The sequence below is a fragment of the Hemicordylus capensis genome, chromosome 13 (assembly GCF_027244095.1).
Source record: "Hemicordylus capensis ecotype Gifberg chromosome 13, rHemCap1.1.pri, whole genome shotgun sequence".
NCBI classification, from domain to species: Eukaryota; Metazoa; Chordata; class Lepidosauria; order Squamata; family Cordylidae; genus Hemicordylus; species Hemicordylus capensis.
Window position 1 is genome coordinate 13356458 of NC_069669.1, and position 25980 is coordinate 13382437.

At 47.2% G+C, this 25980-nt stretch overlaps 1 protein-coding gene across 6 annotated transcripts; it reads right to left on the minus strand.

Moving 5' to 3' along the window:
* Positions 1-2908: 2908 nt before the first annotated feature.
* Positions 2909-25980, minus strand: CARHSP1 (calcium regulated heat stable protein 1). 6 transcript variants are annotated; one of them, XM_053277087.1, is made up of 4 exons: positions 25851-25980; positions 8937-9113; positions 5435-5557; positions 2909-4346 (listed from the first exon to the last, which is right to left on the minus strand). In XM_053277087.1, exons 1-4 carry the CDS (start codon positions 25934-25936, stop codon positions 4184-4186), a joined length of 549 nt encoding a protein of 182 aa, XP_053133062.1. In that variant the 5' UTR covers positions 25937-25980; the 3' UTR covers positions 2909-4183. The 6 variants fall into 6 exon arrangements, with proteins under 6 accessions (XP_053133062.1, XP_053133065.1, XP_053133063.1 ...); XM_053277090.1 differs by lacking the exon at positions 25851-25980 and adding an exon at positions 19077-19219; XM_053277088.1 differs by lacking the exon at positions 25851-25980 and adding an exon at positions 16734-16863.

Sequence of the window (25980 nt, forward strand, 5' to 3'; positions counted from 1 at the left end):
TTTATGTCTCTGCGTGACTTAATGAATAGGACTTGGGGGTAGTTCACGGGCCGCATGGCAGAAGTCCCAAACTAGGGAGAAACAAAGATAACCCCTCCGGGGTTCCTGATTCTGAGCAATCTTGGTGCACTTCATCTTGCGGGGGGTGGACACCGCAACTCAATGGCAGAGCATCTTCTTTGCAGGCAAGAAATCCCAGCTTCTGTTCCTGGCAGCATCTCCAGGTAGGGCTGGGAAATATGCCTGTCTGAAGTTCGGGAGAGCTGCCAGTCAGTGAGCTAGATCAGTGTTTCTCAACCTTTTTGGAGTCAAGGACCGCTAAATTCTTTGTGCAGACTTTCAAGGACCGCTAAATTCTTCATGTACAGTTTCCCAGACCAGCAGAACTTGCATCTCTGGGCAGTTTAAAATTAAAATAATATAAGCATTAAAATCATTAAATTTGGAATCTTTTGCAAACATGGAATCTTAGGGGTTTTCAACCTTGTGTCCCCAGATGTTGGTGGACTTAAACTCCCATAACCCCCAACCACAATGGCATTTGGCCATTATGGCTGGGGATTATGGGAGTTGAAGTCCACCAACATCTGGGGACCCAAGTTTGAGAACCCCTGAATCTAAAAGCCTGAACCTTTGAACCTTTCAAAGGTTCAATGCTTGCCATAGGGCTTTGATATGGAGGGGTGAGAGACTGAGAAGTCTCTGAATATTTAATTTAAAACAGCTTGGAAAGTTTGCTGGCTTAAAAAAAACTATCTAAAAAATCCTATAAGTGGCTTGTTTCATGGCAGAAAATTATAAAAACTTCTGGAACAAACAATTTTATATTTATTTATTCATTCATTCATTCATTTATATATGCACTTATGCTCAAGTTGTTTTGCAACCCAGAAGATCTGAGTGAGAACTGTGAAGCATGTGTGGTGCTTTTATTTTATTTTTCTTGTGTGTGAACTGCTCCCCAATAACTCGCAGGGACTTCAGGGTCAATCTGGCCAACATGTGAATGCAGCACCTCCATTCCAGAGGAGATGTGTGTTAAAGAGCTTTAAAAGCCTCCTGTGAAAAACCTCCTGCAATCAAACTTTACTGAATTTGTTCAAAATTCTGAGAAAACATACATAGGCTCACACTGCATGGTTGAAAGTCTCCTTTGCTAATCTGCAGCGAGAGTCCTATTTTAATAATTAGTGTTTCTAATGTGTTCTAGGCATTAAAAGGAGCACAAATATATAGTACTCAATGTATATCACTATATATTGTGAAGTGTGTGTGTATTCAGTGAAATGTATTTCTAGGCAGCATACTTATTTTGAAATATCAGACTTAAATCCTTGGGGGCCTGGGGTGTGCAGAGGCCCTGGACTTTGAGAAGGGGCCCCATTTTAAATTCTGGTCTCTGGGCCCACTCCAACCTTGCTACACCCCTGCATTGCCCCTTTGACCCATTGCCCCTTTGACCCATTGCCCCTTTGACCCATTGCCCCTTTGACCCATTGCGTCAAAAGTTTGAAGAGTCAATAGTTCGAAAGTGAACTTTCCTAAAGGGCTCACTCTCTAAAAAGATACATAGGTTGGGTACCAGGAACAGCCCCCACCCCCGAGGGATTTTGTGCTGGGGCTGGATAAGGCCAGTTGCTCCCCCCTTTCAATCAAGAGAATCATCACCACTTTTAAAGAGGTGTCTCTTTGCTCCATTAGCAGGAGGCTGGTGTGTGCTCCAGGTTCAATGGTTCGGAGGTTCAATGGTTCGGAAGTTCAAAGGTGCTGCTTAGATTGCCGGCCAGGAGGACAAGCAGGAGAGAGGGAGAACAGGGCAAGTGGCTAGGGGGACCTGGGGCTGGGCAGGGGGCAATGGGGAGTCATGTGAGGTGTCTCTGGGCCCCCCCCAAGGAAGTGGGGCCCCCAGGCAACCGCCTCCCCTTGCCTTATAGTAGTTACACCCCTGCCTTAGGATCACTTCATTCCAGTGCCATTCATCCAATTACCCTTTTGCATGAATGCACAAAATGGTATCTTGCCTCTCCCCTGCACCATGCTGCCTCCCTCAGCGCTCCTTGGTACTTGTACTTGCTCCCCCTCCCCCAAGGAATGCCCACCTGCCCTCCCTTTCTGCGCCTCCATGATACTCCTCTTCCTCTTCTGTGCCATGTGCAAAACTGAGGAAGTGAGTGCCTTGATTGCCGTTGTTGGGGTGGGGTTGACTCCCAGCCAGGGACCAGCACTCAACCCTTTGTGGACCGGTAGCGGTCCAGGGACCGGTGGTTGAGAAACTGTGAGCTAGATGGACGCATAGGAAGCTGCCATATACTGAGTCAGACCCTTGGTCCATCTAGCTCAGTACGGTCTTCACAGACTGACAGTGGCTTCTCCAAGGTTGCAGGCAGGAGTCTCTCTCGGCCCTATCTCGCAGATGCTGCCAGGGAGGGAACTTGGAACCTTCTGCAGGCAGACTCTCTTCCCTGAGCAGCCCCATCCCCCCGGGGCGGAATATCTTACAGTGCCCACACATGTAGTCTCCCATTCAAATGCAAATCAGGGTGGACCCTGCTTAGCAAAGGGGGTTGGCTCAGTTCAAGGCAACTTCCTACATTACAAATCTGTTTGACTGTTCACCTCCCAAAAACGTCACGAATATCCGTTTAAAACAGCATCACTATTTCTTGATGTAGCTATAAATGTATCCAAAAACATTTAAAAGAAATTTGCTTTCCAAAATATCGTGTGTACCTGCCTTCTAAGAACGAAACTGACATTTTTTTAATTTTTTTTTTTTTTTTTTTTTTTTTTTTTTTGGTAAAGAGCAGGTATTGGTGAAACCTACATCTTTTTAGTAAAGAGCCAGGACTCACTTTTCCATAGGAAACAGCACGGATATCTACAGATATTTCCACACCATTCCAAAAGGGAAGATTCATGCCAATGTGTTTATTCTTTCCCCCCACAAAAAAAGAATCCAGCTACAAAGTTCAAGACATTTTCTACTAGGCAAAGACAACCAGTACTGAAATGAAAGTGAAACACAGTTTTGCTACAGACTGTCCGGGAGGCAGGAAACTAATCAATTAAGCATGGACATAATCGCAAACACAATAGCTATAAATAATACGTTGACTGCATACAAACCTAAAGGCAAGCAAAAGCAGTCCTGAGCCTAGACTCACAGACCCACCTCCCCTTCCTCTGTGTGTGGAGACCAGCATCAAGCCCTGGGTTCCAATCCTGCATTGTGGGCAAACTACAGTTACCAGTATCTGGCAAAGCCGACAGCGGAACTTCTAATCTCCACACGCAGAGAGAGAAATGACAAGGTTTGCTACTACGTCTTAGTGCAGCCGATTACGTCAGTTAAAGGGGAATATGCAAAACTCAAACCAGTTGGGGAAGAAGAACTGGGCTACGTGATGTGTCGGCCCAATCATTAACCAACCACAGCAGACAGGAAACATATGTATCAAATTTTATATATGAAAAGTCAAGGCATGCTTTTCTGGAGCTTTTTGTAAAAATTTCAGGCACAGATCGAGAGAAGTGAAACATCCCGGGTTTCTCCTCTGCTTCCTTGCCATAAAAGGCTACGTGGGCCCTACAAACACAGACCGGAAGGCACCTAGAAGTGAACTCACAGAAGCATTGGTGATTTTTACCAAGGCTTTCGCTCAGATGCAGGAATCTAGTCTTTGACACTATCCACCACCAATCGGGGGGGGAAACCTTGCCACATTCTCACTATTTTCACACTTGCAAACCTCTGGTGCAAAGCAAAAAAATCATCGGAGAAATTATATACACCCAGACACCATCAGAAGCCAGTACCTTTGGTGATCTCCACTAAAATAAGCTTTTTAATGGGGCTCAAAGGCATGGTCCTCTCTTTTGGAGGAAAGATGCCACCATTCTGGTTGGCTCTTTCGAAGGCCTTCAAAATAGCAGAGCCACCAGCTGGTGACGGGCGCAAGACACAGCTAGATTTCCTCTTCCCCGCCACATTTTCTTAGTGTTGTGCCTTTGTGGTTGCTCTTTTTTTTTTCTTTTTTTTTCTTTTTTTTTAAAAAGAAAGGTAAATCTAGCCACTTTGGAGTCCCTGTTACAATGACGTTTCACCTCACTCAACATACAAGAAACTCAGCAAGTCACTCTCCGAATCCCGGTCAAGGCAGCTTCGGGGACAGGAGGGGGCGCCCTAGGAGCTGAGCACGCGTCCCGACCAAGTCTCGTGTTTCGTTCCGGGAGCGAGGTGGGTTATGACCACGTCCACGGCTTGCAGCTTCTCGTTCTTCGGAGGGATGGTGCAGACCTTGTAGCTGACCTCATCGCCAGCCACTAGGACATATTCCCCTTCAATGCTGTTGGGAGGGAAAGTAATGTTAAAAAAAAAAGATCTTGCGACATCAGAAAATTAAAATTTTTAAAGAAAAAACAGGAATAGGCAGAAGATTTTTCTTGGAGTTGTTAAGCACATCTGCCTCTAGGAGACAATGGCGCTTTCAACGCTTCACGTCGTGATGATTTCGGTGCACAAAACTGGGGCTTTTTTTTTTTCCAATTTTCAGAAATAAAGCAGACAAAATAATTATAATTTATTAGGTTTCTATAATGACTCAAAAAGGGACAGGAATGGCCAGGATATTCATCTTGGGAGTTTTTAAGCACATCCCCACTTACGAAGCAAGTGCACTGTCAACATCTGGGTCCCAAGATCGGGGGACCCCACATCTCTCTCGCTCACTGGGATCTAAAGGAAAGTGGGTATTCTCAGCCATTGGCTGGATGCGACATTTTCAATACTTGTAGACAGTCCCCCAGACACCTAATGGCGCAGTGGGGAAGTAACCTGCCTAGGGAGCAAGAGGTTGCCAGTTTGAAACACCACTAATATGTCTCCCAGACTATGGGAAACACTGATATTGGGCAGCAGCAATATAGGAAGATGCTGAAAGGCATCATCTCATACTGCACGGGAGGAGGCAATGGTCAACCACTCCTGTATTCTACCAAAGACAACCACGGGGCTCTGTGTTCGCCAGGAGCTGACGCCGATTCAACAGCACAACTCTAGCTTTAGACAGTCCCCCAAAGCATACCGACAAGGCACACACCAAACCCTGAAAGCTTGCACCCAGACACTTTTATTTGGCCCAGTTTATACATCCGGACTGCAGATGCTGAACCACAAGTCCCATAATCCCCGACTATTGGCCACCGTGGCTGGGGGTTATGGGAGTTGTATTCCAAAAACAGCCAGAGGGCCAAAGTTGTTTAGCTCTGGTGTGGGTGGTTAATGGACGTCTGCAGGCCAATCAAGTAAAGTTTCCGCTGATTCCTCTAAGATTTAAAACGTGCAGCTCATGTGTACACATACTTGTATTCAGCAAAAGCTGCAAGTGACAGAGAGGCGAATTCAGACTCAACTCTTTCCCTCTGAAGCACTTACTCAGAAATGTGCACAAAGATGTCTGGCCCGCCGTCCATGGGAGTGATGAAACCGTGGCCCTTTGAACGGCAGAAGACCTTACATGTACCCTTGAAGGTGGGCCCTTCAGAGGCTCTCGCTGTCCTGGAAGATCAAAGAAAAGCTCAGGGTTAAGAAGGGAATGTTGTCTGTCACCCAAGGGGCACAGCAACCTCACACCCCCGAGGCCACAACTTCCAGACTTCGCCCCAGTGGCCTCTTCCGCCATATGTGGAATTTCCAAATTTCAGCTTCGGCTCTGCAAAGAAAGATACCTGTGCGGGTGACGCAATTTGGCTGGGTGTAGAAAGCAGTGTCGTAAGAATCTCAATCTTCATTTTTAAAAGCCAAGATTCCAGACCATAAAGCTAGAAATCTCAAAAAGTGCAGGGGGGCGGGGCACTGAATGTCTCATGGCCGGGGTCTCGGGCTTCCTAGCGTCTTGCAACTCTCAACAACTGACAAAGACAGCATGAATTGTGCAAAAGGGTAACCACCGCAGAATAAGTTAGATGCCTCTAGATACCAGTCGCAGGGGAGTAACAGCAGGAGAGAGGGCATGCACATACCTCTTGCCTGTGGGCTTCCCAGAGGCATCTAGACAGGACTGGATGGGCCTTGGGCCTGACCCAGCAGGGCTATTCTTACGTTGATTAAGAGAAACCCTGCATATGTCTGCAAACTCCATACCACCACGCCACCTAGTGACGCAGCAGGGAAGCAACCTGCCTAGAGAGCAGGAAGCTGTTGGTTCGAATACCCATGGGTGTGTTCCACACACCTATATTGGGCAGCAGCTATCTAGGAAGATGCTGAAAGGAATCCTCTCATACTGCGCGGGAGGAGGCAATGCTAAACCCTTCCTGTATTCTACCCAAGACAACCACAGGGCTCTGTGGTTGCCAGGCGTCGACACCGACTCGACGGCATAACCTTTCCTTTCCCCACCCCATACCACCAATGGAAGGGTTCTTGGGCTTCTCCCTGCGTACAAACCTCTAGCCCCAGGAGGAGAGAGAGGAGGGGACATGTTCAAACCCTGGCAACATCTCCAAATAGGGCCGGGAGAAGCTCTAAAATCCTATAGAGCTCCCGCCAGTCCATATAGACCAGGGCTGCTCAACTTTGGCCCTCCTGCAGATGTTGGCCTACAACTCCCATAATCCCTGGCTATTGGCCACTGTGGCTGGGGATTCTGGGAGTTATCGTCCAAAAGCAGCTGGGAGGCCAAAGTTGAGCAGGCCTGGTGTAGACCAGGGATTCTCAACGTTGGGTCCCCAGATGTTCTTGGACTTCAACTCCCACAATCCCCAACCAAAGGCCACTGCGGCGAGGGATTATGGGAGTTGAAGTCCAATAACATCTGGGGACCCAACGTTGAAAATCCCTGGTTTAGACTAGATAGACCAAGGGCTTGACTCGGTCTAAGTGGGGCAACTGTCTTGTGAAGAGGCCCCAACCCACTTCTGGAGGACAAATTCCTCCCTGCCGTTTTTGTGCTTTTCCTCACCTTGACGTGCTGGACTGGAGACGTTCTGATGCCATGAAGAAGGCAGTCCAGCTTGGATGGAAGTGGTCGACGCTTTCTACAGACTTTGGAAGGGGGAGGCCCTGGTGGCTACTTCATGGCCGTGTTTTCTTGCCTCCCCTCCAGCCAACCTCCCCCTCCCACACCACTTTAAAGTTTCTGCACTGGATGCCATTGTGACATAGACAACCATCACTAGACCATCCATGTTCCCGCCTTGTCATAAATGCAGAGGTAACAGGATGCAACTGAAATTGCAGAGCATTCAGTGAACAAGACCCCTTACAATATTTCCCCAAATACAAGACGACTCTGACTTTAAGACGAGCCCCTTAAAAACTACAGGTTAAACACAGGTTACACCCTTGTTTTCCCAAAAGGAAGAAGATTCAGAATTTAAGATGATTCTTAAATCATCTTAAACCACCCCCCTGATTTCTAACATGCAAGAACCTTGGAGGCAAGGGGGTGGTGGTGGACCCAATCTTGGATTCAGGTAAATGCAGTACTACTTACTTTCAATAAGTATCCAGGGAAAACTGATGGTTTTTATATTATGCTCCTCCTTTCTGATCAGCATTCTGATATTTCGAGCAATGTTGCGAAGTTCTGTGTAGCCGCAAATTTTGTAAATTGTGTATCAATCACAACTGCAGTCAATTACACTCTGGCTAACTTGATTGCCAGCACATAAACTTAAGAGTTTTGTTATATGTTTTGCACCCCTTCTTGCCTTGCCTCTGTTATCGTTACGATTGTTGCTAAACAACAGTTCGTCAACAGTCCATCAAACAAAGACAATGCTTGGTCTGTCAGTTTTGTCCTTTTAGGATCTGACATTTATTTACTTACATATTTATTATATTTGTATACTGCCCCAAACTTGCGTGTCTGGGCAGTTTACAACAGCAGAAAACAAATTAAGACAAAAACTAAAACAATCTAAAACCACAATTCTTGTTCAAAGGCTTGAGTGAGCAAATGCATCTTTAAAGCCTTTTTAAAAGCTGTCAAGAGATCAGCAGTTTCACGGGGCAGCCACAGAGAAGGCCCATCCCTGAGCGGGCATCAGACGAACTGGTGGCAACTACAGACGGACCCCTCCAGATGACCTCAATGGGCTATGGGACCCATAGCGAAAAATATGTTCTCTTAAATACCCTGAGCCTAAGCTTAATTAATATGTCTCAGTAAATCTGTTACACAATTTTACTCAATGAAAACAAATGCTGCATGTGCATTGAACATAATATGCATGAATATGCACACGCAGATCTGTGTGTGCTATACCCAGACTGTACAACGAATATTTATATACCGCTTCTCAACAAAAAGTTTCCAAAGCGGTCACCCTCATCACACACACATTCTGTTCAACACAGACACCATCTGTGCACACACACACACGGAGCTGTACACACACACACACACACTTTTTCTAGGGATGTGCAAAAAGATCGACCGAATCGATCTGAATCAAATTCGAATTGATTCAACTGGAATCAGCTTGCACCGCATGCAATTCGTCCGAATCGATTCAAATTTGCCTGAACTCAAATCAAATGCACTCAAATTGGATGTGAATTTGATTTGAATTCGCCTGAATTCAAACGAATCCCATTCTGTGCAAGCAGATTCAAGTTCTAATCGATTCAGTCAAGTTTTGTGCCCATCCCTAGTTTTTTCACACATTCTATCCAGTGCATGTGCAGTCTGTATCACATGCATGTGAGGGGGGCCTATGCCCAGGTTCACTTTTAAAATGTGTGTACATCCACTCACAGAAAAATAGGTACACACATACCTGTGAGACACCTGTATGCAGGTACTACTTCATGTCTGAATAGGGCTGGTGAATAGCCCTACCCTAAAACACAGAGAGTTTGGGGAGGGAGGCGAGAGAGAAAATGTCAAGTGATCCCAGATCACATCCCCACCTGCCCCCTCGATACTCACGCTGAATATGTCCTGGTCCTCCGGGTCGGAAGTGGGCTAGGGATGAGAAAGCCTCTCATCGGAGAAGGAGAGCGTTCCCGCATTCGGCGCCCTTCCGGAAGCTGAAGAGCACCTGGAGACGGGGACGGCTCGTGAGTGGACGCTGACCCTGAGGACATCTCTGGTGCCAAGGAATGCCTAAGGGAGGAAAACGCATTTGAGAACAAGGGCTGCTTTCATCATTTCTCTGGGGGCCTGTTCAGGACAACTTTGCTCTGGGGGCTTCTACTTGTGGTGAGTGCCGGCAGCACTGGATTTAGGCACACATTAAGTCAGCTACAGCCTAGGGCCTCACATTATGAGGGGTCTCTGAATACCCCCCCAAATGGCTAAATTTGAAGTCTGACATAACTGGTTAAAAAGAGAGAAAAAGAGAGAGAGAGAGAGAGAGAGAATAGGAAAGGAAAAGAAGATTCTAAAACAGACACTGCGTTTCTGATAAAAGAAAAACACACTTAAATGGCGACACATTTGTTATACAGTCGTCCCTTGCCAACCGCGAGGGTTCCATTCCCAAAAACCTTGCGGCTGGCGAATTTGAGGTAGTCGAGCCATTGAAACCAATGGAAAACAGGGGTTAGGGGAACTGAGGTCACGGAAAAACTGAAAATAAGGTAAAAAAAGATAGACAGAATCGCCCCCTGACCCCCAGAAACCACCCCCCATAAATGACCCCCCTCTGGACCTCCAAAAATCACCCCCTGACCCCTGTAAATGATCCCCTGACCCCCGGAAACCCCGCCCCAAACACCACAAGTTTTAAAAACAAAAACAAAAAAACTCTCCAAACTACTTGGGTCGCGGTTGGCGAGGGCGGTCACAATTTCCCAGTTGCGGATACTCAAATCCACGATTGGGAAAACCGCGATTGGCAAGGGACGACTGCACTAAGTTTATCCATCTGCAGAAATAGCTGTATTTTTAATTGAAATCAGGAGCAGCACAACGTGTGTGTGTGTGTGTGTGTGTGTGTGTGTGTGTGTGTGTGTGTGTGTGTGAGAGAGAGAGAGGGGGGGGAGGGAGGGGGATATGACTCCCAGCCTGTTTTGCAATGCTATAGGGCCTTTTCATCTTGACATTGCTCAGAGCGTTAGCATGTCACAATCTAGCTCTCGAGAGCAGGCTCCATGCTCAGCATGGAGAGAAGACCTTTGCTCTGTGTGCCGATGCTGAGAGAGGCTAGATTGCCAAGTACGTGGGGGCAGGGCCTGCTCAGTGGTGGCCCCCCAGGCTGGGGAACCCACTTGTGTATGAAACCAGCATGGCTCCCTCTCTCCCAGCTTTTAGAGGGAGAGTGTGGTCTCCCTTTTTTATTCAGGCTTTTGTCCAATGAGCTGTCCCTGCTCTTTTTTCATTTTAAGTTGCGTCTTGTTCTGGTTTTAGGGTGTTGTTTTTTTAAAATTTTATTGTTTTATCTTGTTAACTGCCCTGGGATCTTAGGATAGGAACATAGGAAGCTGCCATATGCTGAGTCAGACCATTGGTCTATCTAGCTCAGTATTGTCTTCCCAGACTGGCAGCGGCTTCTCCAAGGTTGCAGGCAGGAATCCCTCTCTGCCCTACCTTGGAGATGCTGCCAGGGAAGGAACTTGGATCCTAGATGCTCTTCCCAGAGGGGCTCCATCCCCTAGGGGGAAATATCTCACAGTGCTGACACATGTAGTCTCCCATTCATATGCAACCAGGGCAGACCCTGCTTAGCTGAGGGGACAAGTCAGGCTCGCTACCACAAGACCAGCTCTCCTCTCCTTCATTATAGCATTTTTTTTCTGCCAAGGGAGAGGAGAGGAATCCAAACAGTGACGCCTCCTTCTCTTCGGTGTGCTCTCACCAGAGCTGTTTACGCACACGGCTGGCTGGCTCCAGCAAACACTGACTGGGGTAATGGCCCCGGCGGCGTCTCCAGTTCCTTCGCCCTCGGCCCCGCCTGCATGGAACGAAACAGATTTCTGTGGAAATGGAACGCCTGTGTTCCCCTCCTCGCTCAGTTCCCCACGGCGAAGGGCTTGAGAAGACTCAGAGACGCCTTTCAGTCATCAGAAGCCTGTAACGGTGACGAGAGGAAGCGGGCAACGACACGCACAGCGATACGGGGATACGGCAACGGAGGGTGGCAAAAGAAGAGCGCACCCACAGCCGACGAAGCTAAAGCAGAAGCCCTTCACACCTGCACGTTCAACTGCCTCTCGCTCAGGCACGCGCTCCCTGAAAAATGGCTTCCTCTGGAAATTGCCACTTCTTTTTATTTTTAAAAAAAAAAGCAGGCCCACAGAGAGAAGTTCAGCAGATGAAGCTCTTCCTATCGTCTGGACAGGAAAAGCTTTAGCTTCTAGATTTCTGCGTGCCAGGCTGCTTTTTTAAACAGACACCAGAGCAGAAGGGGAAAGGTCTCAGCCGGGTGAAAGATCTCACGGTAAAGTAAAGCAAAGTGTGCCGTCAAGTCCATTTCGACTCCTGGCGGCCACAGACACATGTGGTTTTCTTTTGGTAGAATACAGGAGGGGTTGACCATTGCCTCCTCCCGCACAGTGTGAGACGATGCCTTTCAGCCTCTTCCTAGATCGCAGCTGCCCGATATAGTACCAGCGGGGATTCGAACCGGCAACCTCCTGCTTGTTAGTCAAGCATTTCCCTGCTGCGCCACTTGTGGTAGCAAGCATGAATTGTCCCCTTTGCTAAGCAGGGTCTGCCCTGGTTTGCATTTGAATGGGAGACCTGATATGCAAGCACTGGAAGATATTCCCCTCAGGGGATGGAGCCGCTCTGGGAAGAGCATCTAAGAGAATGGCTACTGAGCTCCCCAGAGCTGTTTAATTCATTTAATGAAGGGGCCGGGGGCAGGGGACCCTCTTACACCCAGCTTTGCAGTTCAACTACATAACCCAATATTATGAGCAGGGCAATCTAAGTATGCAACACAGGCCTGAGCAAGCTGAAGTATCAATGGAATGAGCTCTAGAGCCTCAGTGGCACCCGGGTCACAGAATAAATCCCAGCTATTCATTAGCACTTATGACAAACTGGTTCTTAACAGAATAGATTTGTGTTTTGTTGAAAGTAAGCCCCAAGGGGTACCTCTGCAGATGAGTGATTAGGATGCAGGCAAGAAGAAGGAGCTTCCGGAAGCGATGTATTATCAGCCACAAAATCCAAAATGCAGGAAGACATTGAAAAGCGTGTGGTGTAGTGGTTAGAGCGTTGGGCTAAGAACGGAGAGACCCGAGTTCGAATCCCCATTCAGCCATGCAACACCTTGGGTGACTCTGGGCCAGTCACTTCTCTCTCAGCCTAACCTACTTCACAGGGTTGTTGTGAGGAGAAACATAACCATGTACACCACTCTGGGCTGCATGGAGGGAAATGGGCACAGGGGTTCCTCAACCTTGATTTTTAGGTTTCGCATGATTAGAGATTTAACTTGACCTAGTCTGGAGTATGAATGTATTGGTAGACTATATCAACAAAATCTCTGAGGAATTAAAATGAAAAGTGGCATTGGACTACAACTCCCATCATCCCCAGTCACAAGGGGGTGATGTGAAGTCCAGCAACAGCCCCTGGACACCCAGCTAGGACTCCATTAATTTTAATTTTAATAATTTTAAAGACTTGTTTTAATAATTTTATTAGATTTTTTTTATTGCCATGCATTTTAAATTGTGACTCGTGGATTTTTTAAAATTTTGTACACTGCCTAGAGATATGCATATCAGGCGGTATACAAATATGATAGATAAATAAATAAATAAATAAATAAGCCATTCACTGCACAGGCCCACAGAAGCTAGTGTCAAAAGATACTGCCTGGAAATATACTGGCGAATGTCCTTCAACAGAACAATGTGAGGAATGAACCTCAGATAACCAAAAGAGGCTGTGAAAAGAGTTCCTGGCCAAAAAGGGTTCATGGCCAACTTCCGTCCAAACATGGGTTTCTATACAAAATCAGAAAGCCAGTTTTCCACACTGGTTCCTTTCGAGGCAGCACAGAGCATTTGCTATAAAACCAAAACGTTGCTTTTTCTTTCTTTTTTTCAAGGCACATTTTGAGGATAATTTCCCCCAAAGAAACCACGAAACCAAAACATAGCTCCAAAGACAACCAGAAACTGCCACATACATATCAAGGCCAAAACTTGAGATCATCCTCAGTTAAGGCAGATCTTCACAGAATGAAGAACCACACAGAAATTATCCAAACAGCTGTTTCGACTGCAGTACTGAAAAAAATCATACTTCATCAGATGAAATAAGCACAAAGTATATTTCAGTAAAGAAGTCTGAATGTGTGAGGGTGCTGGAGATGCCAGTGAACTTTAGGCACTTGTCTCCATGGGGAATGTTGTTATCTCTGGCTGTTGTTGGACTATGGCTTCCATCATCCACAGACACAATATACTGCAGCAGGAGATGATGGGAGTTGTGATCCAGCAGCAGCTGGGGAGTTTCAGGTTGATTGTCCTTACACTAATGTTTAAAGATCGTCTTTAGAGATAGTTTGAGACATTTAGATTGAAGGTTGATATATATATATAGACTGTACTGAGAATCTTTGCTTTTGCTGAGTTTGATTATCTTTTTTCTTTTTCCCCTGTTTATATCTTTGTTAAAACAATAAAATAATATTTTTATTTTTATTTTTTAAAGGAGGGACGGTTTGTTCCCTGGAAGAGGCAGGGAACCTCGCTATTGTGCATTTCAAAAAAGTGCATTTCAAAAAACTATCCCGGCAGTCTCTTAACGAGCAAATCAAAACACACACCCGTCACACACACCCATCAAACATGCTTCATTCATGTCTTGCCTTCACTAATAAAAACTAACAACAACAACAACTTTGTTAGCCGCCCCATAACAAATTGTTCTCTGGGCAGCTTACAATGTTAAAACAGATTAAAAACACACAGCACATTCAATCATAACAGACCAAGAAAGTGAGGAGAGGAAGAAAATACAAAATACAAAACAATTTTAAAGACTTAAAAAAAAATCAGATCAAAATTTAAAATTCAAAAGGCCTGAGTGAACAAAAAGGTCTTCGCCTGGCATCTAAAAGAACAAAGTGATGAAGCCAGGCAAACCCCACTGGGGAGGCTATTCCATAAACAGGGTGCCACCACTGAAAAGGCCCTCTCCCTGGTAGACACCCACCTCACCTCATTTGGCAGGGGCACCCGGAGGAGGGCTGCCAAAGATCTTAAGGTCCAAGTCAGAACATATGGGGCAAGGCGCTCTCTCGGGTAACCCGGTCCCAAGCCATTTAGGGCTTTGAAGGTTAAAACCAGCACTTTGAAAGGGGCCCGGAAACAGACTAGGAGCCAGTGCAATTGACGAAGCTCAAAACGTCCAGTCCCAGTTAATAATTTTGCAGCCCTATTTTGTACCAGCTGCAGTTTCCGGACCGTTTTCAAAGGAAGCCCCACATACAATTGTTCAATTCTTATTGTACTCTTGGGAAAACGAAGCGACTCTTTTTTGGTTCTCCCATCTCACTCCCAGATGTAACTTTCCACCCCACTTTCGGTCTCTTAAAGGGTGCTGCTGATGGGGCCGTCCAAGATCTTCTTTTCTACAAAGCAATAAACAGGGAGGGAAAGGGGGAGGGACCCCCCAAAATATGGTTCTCTGCTTCAAGTCTTTAAGGCTCAATAAGAAAAAGAACGCTTCAGCTATACCTATGATTCAACAGCAATTAATCCAAGAAGCCGTCACGAGATTTTCCCCTGGGAACGAAGATGCGTTTCATTTCTTCCGCTGCCACGAAAACAGCCCACGCCGAACACACCTTGCTAATCAGCGGAGATGCTCATCCATACTGAAGAATAATCCACAAGACATTTCCTCCTCTACACCTCGCCCGCCCGACCCATTCATCCATCCAGACTGTCATCTTTCATCCGCCCACATTTGGGGACTTAGGCCACTCAAAGAGTCTTGAGGGTTCACACGGGCAGGCGACACGCAGGTGTGGATGGCCATCCCAGATCTAACACAGCAAAGAGAACACGCCTATCTCCGCAGACACGGTGCCTTCCCGGGCATTTCAGCTTGCGGTGCACGTGTCTGAGAGAGACTCCTGCCTGCGACCTTGGAGAAGCCGCTGCCAGTCTGTGAAGACAATACTGAGCTAGATAGACCAATGGTCTGACTCAGGATATGGCAGCTTCCTATGTTCCTAGGCTTTTGCAAAAAGAAACTCCACAGGTCAAGCTGGATCTTGGTGCTAGAGAGACCTGAAACAGCGGGCTCTCTGCCTGTCTGGAATCTAATAGTTGAGGCTGTACAGGGGCCCCAGTGGAGGGAGGAAAATGCAAGCACATAACTCTCTTGGGAGTGGGTGCAGGAGGAAGTTGCAAGCTCTCCTCTCTTCCTGCTCCGAGCTGCAAAGCCAGCCGGGCTGATTGTTCTCAGACCGGATGTTTTGCCCTGCAAAGCTCCTTTGTAACAGCAAACTCCCCTCCGCTCATTTGGTTTTGCCTGTTGCAATTCTGTTATTTTTCTCCTTGCACGGCAGGAATAGCAAAAAATAAAGAAAAAAGCAGGTGGGGGGGGGAGGCTAAAACGTAATGAAAAAACAGACTTTTAAAAACAAAATTGAACCACTTGCAAATCGATCTGCCTTTCTTTGCGGTCAAAGTCCACGCTAGCAAATGTCTGCCTCCGAAATACATCCAAGGTAGGGGGCCGGCAAACTTGGCCCTGCAGCTGTTGTTGGACTACAACTCCCATCACCCTGGGAGTGATGGGAGTTGTAGTCCAACAACAGCTGTTGGGGGGGCCAAGTTTGCCCACCCCTGATCTAAGGTCCCAAGTCCCAAGCACACTTACTTGGGTACCAGGCCTGGTTTAACCCGCACGGGGCTTACCCCGGAGTAAAAGTGTGCAGCGATTCGGCGGCTGTCTGATGGGGGCACCTCGGCTTTCTTGCTCCAAAAGGACCCGCCTGAAGCCCCCTCCCCACTTTAAAAAAAAAACAAAAAAACAAGCCAACAACTTGGATTGCAAAATACTTCCACAAGTTTATGCTCCTTCCTCTGCCTCCAAGAAGAGTTGGGAGCTGATCCCGGGCGGGTCGACTCCGAACTAACACACCCCTTGCACGGGAGGAGCCTTACTCTCGCGTCGGACACTGAGGATCGCAGCGTGAGGATGGGAGCCCCAAGGCAGAGATGCTTCCAGCCTGGACCCCCCACCACACACACACACCACCCGGCACTACCCACCATCCAAAACTGGGAACCCAAAGGAAGCAAGGCACGGGGAAGCATCGCAAGCTTCCGGCTCACACTGGCAGCAAACCCACACAGGCACGCTCGACGCTCTCAAAACACACACACCAAAAAAAAAACATCAGCTCCTGGTGCTTTTGACCCCGCTTGGTCACCGAAGAGCAGGAGAATCGGGGCTGCAGCCTGCAAACCACCCACCCTCCCCCCCCAAAAAAAACCACACCAGCCGGGAGGAGTTTAACTGGGGGGGGCATGCTCAACTCCCCCCCCCGCTTCTTTTACAAATATCCAAGCCTTTCCCGCACCTTCATTTCTTCACCCCCCGCCCGTGGTGACGATCCCGGGGAGGTCTCCTTCTTCCTGCCCTCCCTCGCGGCGGCTTCTTTTGCAAACTCCCCCCCCCCCTTTTTTTTTTTTTTTTTTGCACGCTCCGTTCTTCCATTTCCTCCCACCCCCAACGCTCAAATAATTAAAAAAAAAAGCCAACCCGCACCTCCGATCTCCGTGGCAAGCAGCCAGAGCAACTCACCGATCTCACCGCACGCCTCGTCGTCTTCCTAGTGGCCGCCTCTGGGCGAGCCTTCGCTGTTCCCCGGCCCCGCCTCCCCGTGCCGTGGGTGGGGCTGCAAAGGAGTCCCGCCCCTCAGCTGGAGGGAGCGGGGCAGGGATGCGGGAGGGAGCACAGCTGGTCTTTGTTGTGCGAGCTAGCCTTTGCTAAGCAAGGTCCGCCCTGGTTTGCATTAGAGTGGGAGGCTACAAGTCTGAGTTTTGTAAGAGATTCCCCTGTGGGGATGGGACCCTCGGTCAGTGGATGAGGCCCTGCCTGCTTGCATGCAGGAGGTTCCCGGTTCCCTCCCTGGCAGCATCTCCAAGCTGGGAGAGATTCCTGCCTGCAACTTTGGAGAAGACGCTACCAGTCTGTGAAGACAATACTGAGCTAGATGGGCCATGGGTCTGACTCGGTATTTGGCAGCTCCCTGTGTGACTCTTTTAACATTTTAATAACTTGAAAAACTCGGTTTAATAACTATTTTAGTTTATTGTTTTTGTGTCACACATTTTAAATCTGTGACTTTTAGTTGTTGTTGTTGTTGTTGTTGTTATTATTATTCAATTTCTATACTTCCCTTCCAAAAGTGGCTCAGGCCAGTTTACACAGAGAAGAAATAAATAAGATGGCTCCCTCTCCCCAAAGGGCTCATGATCTAAAAAGCAACACAAGACAGACACCAGCAACAGTCACTGGAGGTACGCTGCTGGGGGTGGAGAGGGCCAGTTACTCTCCCCCTGCTCAATAAAGAGAATCACCATGTTAAAAGGTTTGTTTTAATTATTTTCAACTGTTTTTTATTGCTTTAATGGATTTAATTAATTGTTGTTGTTTCTGTGAACCGCCATGAGATTTTATAATTTGGCAGAATAGAATGCAATAAACAAACATCCATTTTGGGAAGGATATCCGTGGCTGCAGGGGGCTTTTAGTCTCAGAGGAAACCAATATGCAGTATGCTCTTTTGGAAACCTCCCTCTCTGATTTTGGAATCTTCCTTTCCCCCATGTCTGTATTCTTCTGGCATAAGTGCATCCCAAGCCCGGCTGTAGTTTACAGGCTAAACAAAAAGGCCTTTTTAGTTTATAAAGAGCCAGAACCCAGCAAGAGCCAGAGAGACTGTGGGACAAGGTGCCTTTTGTCTGCAAAGGAGAAGGAAATAATTAAGGCTGCATGAAATGAAATACTGCTTCTCCTTAATAACAACAGGATGAAAGAACTCCAGGGAGAGAATTTAGGTGGAGCATCACAGAAAATCCTTTCCCCAGGTGAAGACGTGTAAGGCAGGGTCCTGACTTAAAAGAAAGAGTGGAAGGAAGGATTAAAAAAGAAGCTTTTTCAGAGGAGCTGGTCTTGTGGCAGTAGTCATGGATTTCCCCTTTTGCTAAGCAGCGACCAGCCTGGTTTGCATTTGAATGGGAGACATATCTGAGCACAGTAAGAAATTCCCCACAGGGATGCACGAAGGAAGTTCCAGTTCCCTCCCTGGTGGCATCTCCAGATAAGGCTGGGAAAGACTCCTGTCTTGCTGGACTAGGACCGGGGAGACCTGAGTTCAAATCCCCATTCAGCCATGAGACTTGCTGGGTGACTCTGGGCCAGTCACTTCTCTCTCAGCCTAACCCACTTCGCAGGGTTGTTGTGAAAGAGAAACTCAAGTATGTAGTACACTGCTCTGGGCTCCTTGGAGGAAGAGCGGGATATAAATGTAATAATAAAAATAATAATTCAATTTCTATACCGCCCTTCCAAAAATGGCTCAGGGCGGTTTACAAGGAGAATAAGATGGCTCCCTGTCTCCAAAGGGCTCACATTCTAAAAAGAAACATAAGACACACACCAGCAACAGTCACTGGAGGTCCTGTGCTGGGGGTGGATAGGGCAAGTTACTCTCCCCCTGCTAAATAAAGAGAATCACCACGGTAAAAGGTGCCTCTTTGCCAACAACCCCGGAGAAGCTGCTGCCAGCCTGTGTAGACGATACTGAGCTCGACGCACCAAGGCCTGGCTCAGTATAAAGCAGCTTCCTAAGTGATTCAGTGACTAATTTGACCCTTCCTGGCTTCAGTTCTTTTGCCGTCCTCTTCTTGGCAGGCAGAAAGATCTATTCGTGGGAAGTGGGGGTGCAGGGGAGGTGTGATTTGACAGCTTGCTGGACATCCCGTGACGGAGAGAGCCTCCCAACTACACCCCCACCCCCCCCGCCGCCCACCGCACTTGCTTGCATCAGGTCAACAGATGCCCCATAAACCAGCTCAGCAGAGCACAGAGAACAAAGTTCCTGCCCAAATCCGCGGAAGGTGTGATCTGAGAACCACCCACCTTCATTGTCCTGTATGAGAAGCGAAGAGCAGGGAGAAGTCTGGTGCATTCGCTGTTGTGTCCATTGTGAGCTTGCATCATTCTGGTTATGCTGACAGGGCTGCCGAGCCCTCTGCAAGCAGCACAGCGGCAACAGGAAGTGGGCGCAGCTGTTGGACACACACACACACACACACACACACGCACACAAATCACAAACCCACCGCAACCAGGACCAAAATGTATACAGGCATACAGAAGTGCCTATTCAAATCAAGGCTCAACACTTCAAAGATCTAGTTAGACCACACACACACACCCAAACCCCATCAATTAAACCCCATAGAATAAAACCCACCTCTTCACCCAAGCTATTTCAGTTTTTTTTTTAATTAAGGTTTTAACTTGTAGATGATTTTTAAATTGTTAAATTGTTTTAAGTTTTTTGTATATATTTTACTGTTTCGTGCTATATTTAACCGCCCAGAGATGAAAGTTTGGGGGGGTGTACAAATTTGATTAATAATTAAATAAATAAGTCAAAAATAAATATTCAGGTGTGGTATATGGTAGCCAATGTTGAAAGCACAAATCAAGCCTGAACTTTGAACTGGAAGTACAAAATAATAAACGCGTTGCCGGACACATTTTGACTTATTCCAGACTTTCTTCAGTTGCCTGATACAGGGACACCCAGACTTGGGTCCCAAGAAGTGGCTGGACTACAAACCCCATCATCATCAGCCACAATAGGCTACAACTCCCATCATCCTTGGTCACTCTGGCACATTCCCAACCATTGTGGCTGGGAATGGTGGACTTGTAAGCTAACCACATCTGGGGACTCAGATCTGAGAAACCCTGGGTTAGAGGAAGTGATCTCTGTGAAAAGGAAGTGATCTCTAGGAGGTGGAGGCATGAGTTGCTTGCCAGGGTAGACACCCAGGTTGACTGGTGGGCACCCAAAGGGGGCAGAGAGTGCCACCCAGCTGAGATCCTTTTCCTAGAGAGCACCTCCTGGTAACCCAGAGGATGCCATGGGAAGCAAGAATGCATGGGACAGCCTCTCCCTTCCCCATTGCACAGGAGAGCTGGTCTTGCTACCACAAGTCTTGGCCCCTGAGCTAAGCAGGGTCCACCCTGGTTGTATATGAATGGGAGACCAGAAGTGTGAGCACTGGAAGAGATTCCCCTCAGGGGATGAGGCCGCCCTAGGAAGATTGTCTAAGTTTCAAGTTCCTTCCTTGGCAGCATCTCCAAGATAGGGTTGAGAGAGATCCCTGCCTGCAACCTTGGAGAGGCCGCTGCCAGTCTGTGAAGACAATCCTGAGCTAGATAGACCAAGGGTCTGACTCAGCATTTAGCAGCTTCCTATGTTCCCAAGCTGGTGACCATCACCATATCCCATAGCAAGGAATTCCATAGATTCGTTATGCGCTGTGTGAAAAAGTAATTCCTCTTGTCGGCCCTAAATTTCCGGGCCTTACGTTTCATGGTGGGCATGCCTTCTTCACGTGGTTTCGAGGGGCATCTGGTGGGCTACTGTAGGAAACAGGATGCTGGCCTAGATTAGCCTTGGGCTTCATCCAGCAGGGCCATTCTTACGTTCTTTTCAGGAAGCAGAGTCCTCTCCTCGGGCCACACCACTTCGCTAACTTGGTGCACCTTCACTGTGACATTTCCAACTCCCTCAGCATCATTTGAGTTCTGTGGGGTTTTTAAGTCATTGTTTTTCAATAGGCATGAGTGCACCCACCTTAAACACATGCATTACCGCGCGTGCCATTCCACTATAATTAAACTGTGCTCGTTAAAAAAAATCAAATCAAATTGAAAAATCAAACAAGGAAGCTGCAAGCGATTAAGAATGAGAGGGAAGAGGAAACCCAGTGGTGCAACCAGGCTCATTAAAAGGATTGTAGAGATGAGCAACTGATACACCTGCTCAAGAGATGAATGTTCAAGGAGAACATGCAAGAAGGCGCCATTTTATTTATTTTAAGTTTTTATTTTATTTTATTTCTATACTGCCCTTCCTGAAGAGGCTCAGGGCAGTTCACATTCAAATCAAAAAGACATAGCAATTAAAATTAAAAATCATTTAAAAGCCGATTTAAAATTAAAATTAAAGATGGATATCATTAAAAGCCAGGCTAAGAACAGGGGTCTTTAAGGCTTTCCCGATGGCCTCCAAGGAAGATAATCCTCTCATATCCATGGGGGAGTGCATTCCAGAATCTAAGAATGACAGCTGAGAACCCCGATCCCAGGTTTGTTTGTTTATGGATTTGATTTCTATACCTGCCTTCCAAAAATGGCTCAGGGTGGTTTACATCAGTACCAGTTGCAGGAGATGAACATCAGGACATGCCCTCCCCTCTTGACTGTGGGCTTCTCAGAGGCATCTGGTGGGCCACTGTAGGAAACAGGATGCTGGTCTAGACGGGCTTCCTTGGGCCTGATCCAGCAGGACTGTTCTTAAGTTCCTCTCTAGCCATCGCAACCCTAATCAGCTTAGGCCCTGGGTATGAGAACATCTTCTTCACCATGAGCCCCACCGCCTGTTAAGATCGTCTGGAGAGGTTCGTCTGCGGAAGGTTGGTGGTGGAAGGTTCGTGGCCTTCTTGGTTGCTGCCCCTGGACCTTGGAATGTGCTCCCTGTTGAAATAAGAGCCTCCCCATCTCTGGCAGCTTCTAAAAAGGCACTGGAGACATATTTATTCACCCAGGCTTTGAATTAGATGTATAGTTCTGATATTTTTAATGTTGGGCTTTAAACGATTTTAATGTTAATGATTTTAATGTTTAAAGGATTTTGATTGTTAATGTTTACATGATTTTAATTGTAAACTGCTCAGAGACGCACGTTTGGGGTGGTATAGAAATATGTTAAATATGTTAAATAAACAAACAACTGGTTTTCAGAGGCATCTTGCCTCTACCTGGAGCTCATCATAGCCATCAAGACTTGATAGACTCGCCCTCCGTGAATTTGTCTAACCCCTTTTAAATCCACCCAAAAGAACGTACACACACAGAGGCGCTCTTATCCCTGGACTTCGGGGCCCAAATCCAGGGCCACCGCACACCCCCATCCCAGCCATCTTCTTTAATCTGTCCTGGGTGGTGTGGTCAGCATCCTGCCAGCCCCACTGTGCTGGATGTCCAAGTGCAATCGCGACCTTCACCGGGTGCTTTCGAGACAGAGCGGGGATAGAAAGATGTGGGATGGGAAGATGTTCAGTTGTGTGTTGAAATGTTTCTGCTACTGCATATTGGCTTCAATATGCCTGTTTTATATTCTTACATTCTTGTGAGTTCAGTTGCTGTTTATTCCCTAAACAAACCACGTGTTCAAAATGCTGCATGTGTCATGGTGTGTGTGTGGGTGGGTGTGTGGGAGGTGTGTGTGTGTGAATAGGGGGTTGATGCTTATCTTGCAGTGTCACAGCAGGTGTGTGTGTGTGCCTCCAGAGGCCTTTAGATCCAGGCTCCAAAATTACCTAGGTGCACCTCTGTAGACACATAAAACATCTCTTTAACAGGGCAGACAGCCATCTACTCTTGAAAAAAAATATGCTACTGTCATTCTAGAAGAAGAAGAACTCGTGGTTTCTATGCTTTGAAAAGAGCTGGATGAGGATCAAGGAAAGCACAGGTTGGCAACAAGAAATTGCCAATAAATCTCCTGTAAAAAATGTGAATGAATGAACAGTGACCATTCCAGAGAGAGAGCACACAACAGCTTTTCTGGCAGCCTCTTAAGCAGTGTGAATCAGAGCCTTTTCTTTCAGGGGTTTTCCAAAAGAAAAACCAAGACAAAAAGTGTAGATAAGCTGAGAAACAAGCCCTGAAGGCAATATTTCTCCAGATCTCTAGGTGTCAGCAAAGGGCCGCACAAGTGAAGGAGATTTCTGTTGTTGAGGTTCTGCTTAAGGTCTTCCCACCAGCATTATCCATCCATTCATCTAAATACTTTCGGTTTAATAAGAAGACTTCCATTTTCACCCCTGCTTTGAAAAGCGTGGGAATTAAGGCTTTGCCAGGCTGCTTTAGAAATGAGGCTACAACATGCACACGTTACTTTACTTTACATGTTTACTCTTTAATTTACATGTTAAAGGAGAGCTGGTCTTGTGGCAGCAAGCATGACTTGTCCCCTCAGCTAAACAGGGTCTGCCCAGGTTGCATTTGAATGGGAGACTAGAAGTGTGAGCACTGGATGAGATTCAGTGGGATCATCAGGGGATGGAGCTGCAGCTCTGGGAAGAGCATCAGAAGGTTCCAAGTTCCCTCCCTTGTGGCAGCTCCAAGATAGGGCTGAGAGAGACGCCTGCCTTAGAGAAGCCGCTGCCAGTCTGTGAAGACAATACTGAGCTAGATATTCCAATGGCCTGACTCAGTATGTGGCAGCTTCCTCTGTTCCTAAGTATCCCCTACCTGTGCTGTGCCCTTACTTGTAAGCAGGCCAATTAAGTTCCCCACCACCACCACATTCTCCTTAAAAAACCTGAATCATCGTTGGTTGTGAGCATGCCTTTTTAAAAAGGCAGAGGATAAACAGCCACTCACTCTTGAAAAATACAGTATATGCTACTTCTTTGTTGAAGAAGTAGACCCAGCAGCATCCTTACTCATAAGTAGAGCCCACACTACACACTTTACTCATGAGCAAAGATGCACTGTGTACTCGCAAGCAAGTTTTGAAAAGCCTCACAGGTAAGGATGTGATATCTACCTGGAAATAAATTTGAGGAGCTGCCCAGGCAGAAGTTTAAGTCTACTCATGAGTCAGGTTGAGGGTCTACTAGCAGGTAAGAAAGGAAGGTCTACTCAAGAGAAAAAAAATCTACTTGCAAGCAAGGATTTCAGACGCCAAGTTCTGATATCAGGAGAGGGGGAAAAATTCCCCTCTATTCACCTCCTTCCACCATGCAAAAAGTTACACACCTCCTCCTTAGTTGATCCCCACCACCACCAAAATCAGTGATCAGGTTGTACAAAAGAAGGAAACGCTAATCGCTTCTCATGCCTTTCTCCACCGTTGAAATGTAAATTGTAAGCTCCATGGGGCAGAGACTTGTCATCTTGATGCTTCTGTGAAGCATCCTGTACAGTCATGGAGCCTTAGAAAGAATGAATAATGACAGTGAAGTGAAACTTTTCTCAGGGATTCTCATGCCAGTTCCAATCCAACTACCAGGCAGGTTTCCCCAGTACTCGCAAATCTGATTGTCTAGTTTTCAGAGGCTGAGTCATCCTGCAGTGTGGAAGTCTTTGCCATCAGAAGCCTGAGCAGTTCTTCCAAGCAGATATCAGGCCAAGGCAGAGCTGGGTCTCATAAACAAACCAGTCTTTGTAAGCAGATTTGTAAGTAAGATGAGTAATCTTACTCATTTAAATGAGTAAGATGCTGCTAATTGCCCATATCACGTATCTATCACAATAACAATGGGTGCTGAGTGCATCATCATTGGATGGATGTGGCAGGTTAGGTGGCCTGGCTTATTTTTTAAATAATAATAATTTCAAGGATTCAGGTGTGCTTGGAAGCCGTCAGTTTTGCGTAAGACATTTCTGCCTAATATTGGCGTAAGGCTGAATTTAATTCAGCTCCCCAGATATTTTTGTGCTTCATCCATTGTAGCAGGGGATTATGGGAGTTGTAGTCCAGCAACATCTGCAGACCCAAAGTTTGGGAACCCCTGCAATAAAGTGCTTGTTCTTTAAGTGGCAGATTTGCAACCCGCTGCCCCCGCAAAAAACACCCCAGCAATATTCTGAACCAGCAGTGAACCCAATGTTTAGTAGTTTGACTCCCTCCAGGCTACAAAAACCAGCACTCCTATGGCAAGCATCAGCCATCCCTTCTCTCTCTCTCTCTACCCCACCCCAAACACCAGCTTTCGGAGAAGAGGTGATGAAGAGGTAAGCCAGCATTACTGTTAGAACTGGGTCATGTACGGAGGAGATGCCAGTGGGCAAAAAGGACAGCTGGTCTTGTGGCAGCAAGCATGACTGGTCCCCTTAGCTAAGCAGGGTCTGCCCTGGTTGCACTTGAATGGGAGACTAGAAGTGTGAGCACTGGAAGAGATTCCCCTCAGGGGGTGGTGCTGCTCTGGGGAGAGCAAAAGGTTCAGAGTTCCCTCCCTGGGTTCTCCAAGATAGGGCTGAGAGCAGGGGCGTAGCTACGGGAGAAGGGGCCCATATTCACTCCTCTCCCCATCCCAGTGACCCCTCGAAGATAATGAAGAAAATAGGGAGAGGAGGATCTGGGGGTCCCTCAGGAGCTGGGGGGCCTAGGTTCTTTGGACCCATCCGCTCAATTATAGCTACATCCCTGGCTGAGAGAAATTTCTGCCTGGAACATAGGAAGCTGCCATATACTGAGTCAGACCATTGGTCTATCGAGCTCAGTATTGTCTTCACAGACTGGCAGCGGCTTCTCCAAGGTTGCAGGCAGGAGTCTCTCTCAGCCCTATCCTGGAGATGCTGCCAGGGAGGGAACTTCGAACCTTCTGCTCTTCCCAGAGCAGCTCCATCCCCTGAGGGGAATGTCTTGCAGTGCTCCCACATCAAGTCTCCCATTCATATGCAACCAGGGCAGACCCTGCTTCGCTATGGGGACAAGTCATACTTGCTACCACAAGACCAGCTCTCCTCTCTTGGAGAAGCTGCTGCCAGTCTGTGTAGACAATACTGAGCTAGAGAGACCAAGAGTCTGACTCAGCATACGGCAGCTTCCTATCGCTCCAGAACCTCCCAAGGCTCCTGACACCTGAGATGGCCACATACCTGCAAGCAGAGATCATTTGCACGCTGGGTTTTCTTTCAGGACAAAACAGAGGGATCGGATTGCAGCTGCAGAGCTGGTGATTCATGCTTCCAGGTAAAGCAATCAGGTTATCACATCTCAGCTGACCTG